The following is a 1368-nucleotide window of genomic DNA, read 5'->3' on the forward strand; positions in this document are numbered from 1 at the left end:
CATCTATTAACTCACAGGAGTCAGCGAGACGTCGTCCAGCGCGATGTAGCTCTGGTTCCTGTTCCCCAACTCGGCCTGGAACACGAGGCGGAAGGGGCTGTCGGAGGAGACCAGGGCGGCCACCTCCTGCCAGCTGGCCTCGTAATTGCTGCTCCGCGACGCCGCCACCCAACGCCTTCCGGATTTTTCTACGGGGACGACAGGGGTGTTCGTAAATGGTTTCTGTCTTTTCTCTATTTAGAATGAAGATTGTGTTGTCTTTTGCTTCTTTAGAATTATAAATTAGTGAGCTATTGAATGTAAAATAACAGTTGAATCCATTACGTAGTTTTTAAAAGAGGAATTACCGAATAGGATAACGTTTTCCACCCCATGTAGGTAGGCCTACACGCAACGCCGCATCATTACCGACTGTTTTTTAAACTATAGGCCTATATATTCATGTTTAAAACACATTTTCACACACACAAAATATCTCTCACGAACCTTCCACAATGAGCCTCAGTGCCCCTGTGTCCAGCGTCGTTTCATCATTAGCATTGTCGGTGTGCATGTAAAACCAGAACCTGACGAAACACAGGTCCCGCGACGCAGGATAGGTCGGGTGGGGGGTGATCCCTGCGACCTGTCCCGGAGATCCTTGGTCGCTGGACAGGTAAACGTACTGACCTGTAAGTACAAGGGAATATCGGCGATTGATATTTTGATTAAAGTAGTTTCTAAGGGGTGATTATTACCTGAAATTCGCGAGTGATTTCCTCAGCTCAGTGAAAAACCAGAGGAAGTCAGATTTTTCGTGCTCGTACCTTCGGAGCCAAGAGTGTGGTCGTGGAGGGGGCCGTTTGAGGGGTCGTTGGAGCTTTTGGCTTGAGTCCACTGCAGGTCGTCGTCTATTTTTTGTAAATAGGCACAGGTCAGCATCCAGTTCCCATCGAAATTGCAGTCTCCCTGTCATGTAAACAGTAGCATGACGCTCTTCTTCCGTTGTAATAATTGAACTAATACTCGATTTCCACTTTTATCAACAACAGAATAGCTAAAAAATAGGGAGAAAATGAAGACACCACATCCTCCATCAGTCGCGTTAGTTTTAATACCCTATTGTGACATAATACCCAGAACCCTTAACAGAAAAGTGCCCCTGAACAACAAAAGACTCACGTCAACCGCAGTGCAGTTGAACTCATCGCTCTTGTCGTCGCAGTCGTACTTGGCATCGCACGCGAACTGGCGGGGGATGCACGAGCCGTCAGCGCACGTGAATTCGGTGGCTGAGTGGCACGACTTCCCGGGGGTGCACAGCTCCAGGCTCACGTCGTCGATGGCTATGTGGGTCTGAGGGAATAAGTGTATAAAGACTGATTTTTG

General features: G+C 48.1%; 1 protein-coding gene across 1 annotated transcript in view; it reads right to left on the minus strand.

The window, feature by feature from the left end:
- The window catches only part of LOC119592708 (MAM and LDL-receptor class A domain-containing protein 1-like), a 10183-nt gene that overhangs the window by 3988 nt on the left and 4827 nt on the right, over positions 1 to 1368 (minus strand). Inside the window, exons 9-12 of the mRNA XM_037941642.1 lie at positions 1162 to 1335; positions 807 to 948; positions 487 to 669; positions 16 to 188 (exon numbers count right to left, since the gene is read on the minus strand). Coding sequence (XP_037797570.1) covers positions 16 to 188; positions 487 to 669; positions 807 to 948; positions 1162 to 1335 — 672 coding nt within the window. The remainder of the gene's footprint in view (positions 1 to 15; positions 189 to 486; positions 670 to 806; positions 949 to 1161; positions 1336 to 1368) is intronic.

This window comes from Penaeus monodon, chromosome 30, assembly GCF_015228065.2.
Source record: "Penaeus monodon isolate SGIC_2016 chromosome 30, NSTDA_Pmon_1, whole genome shotgun sequence".
Taxonomy (NCBI): domain Eukaryota; kingdom Metazoa; phylum Arthropoda; class Malacostraca; order Decapoda; family Penaeidae; genus Penaeus; species Penaeus monodon.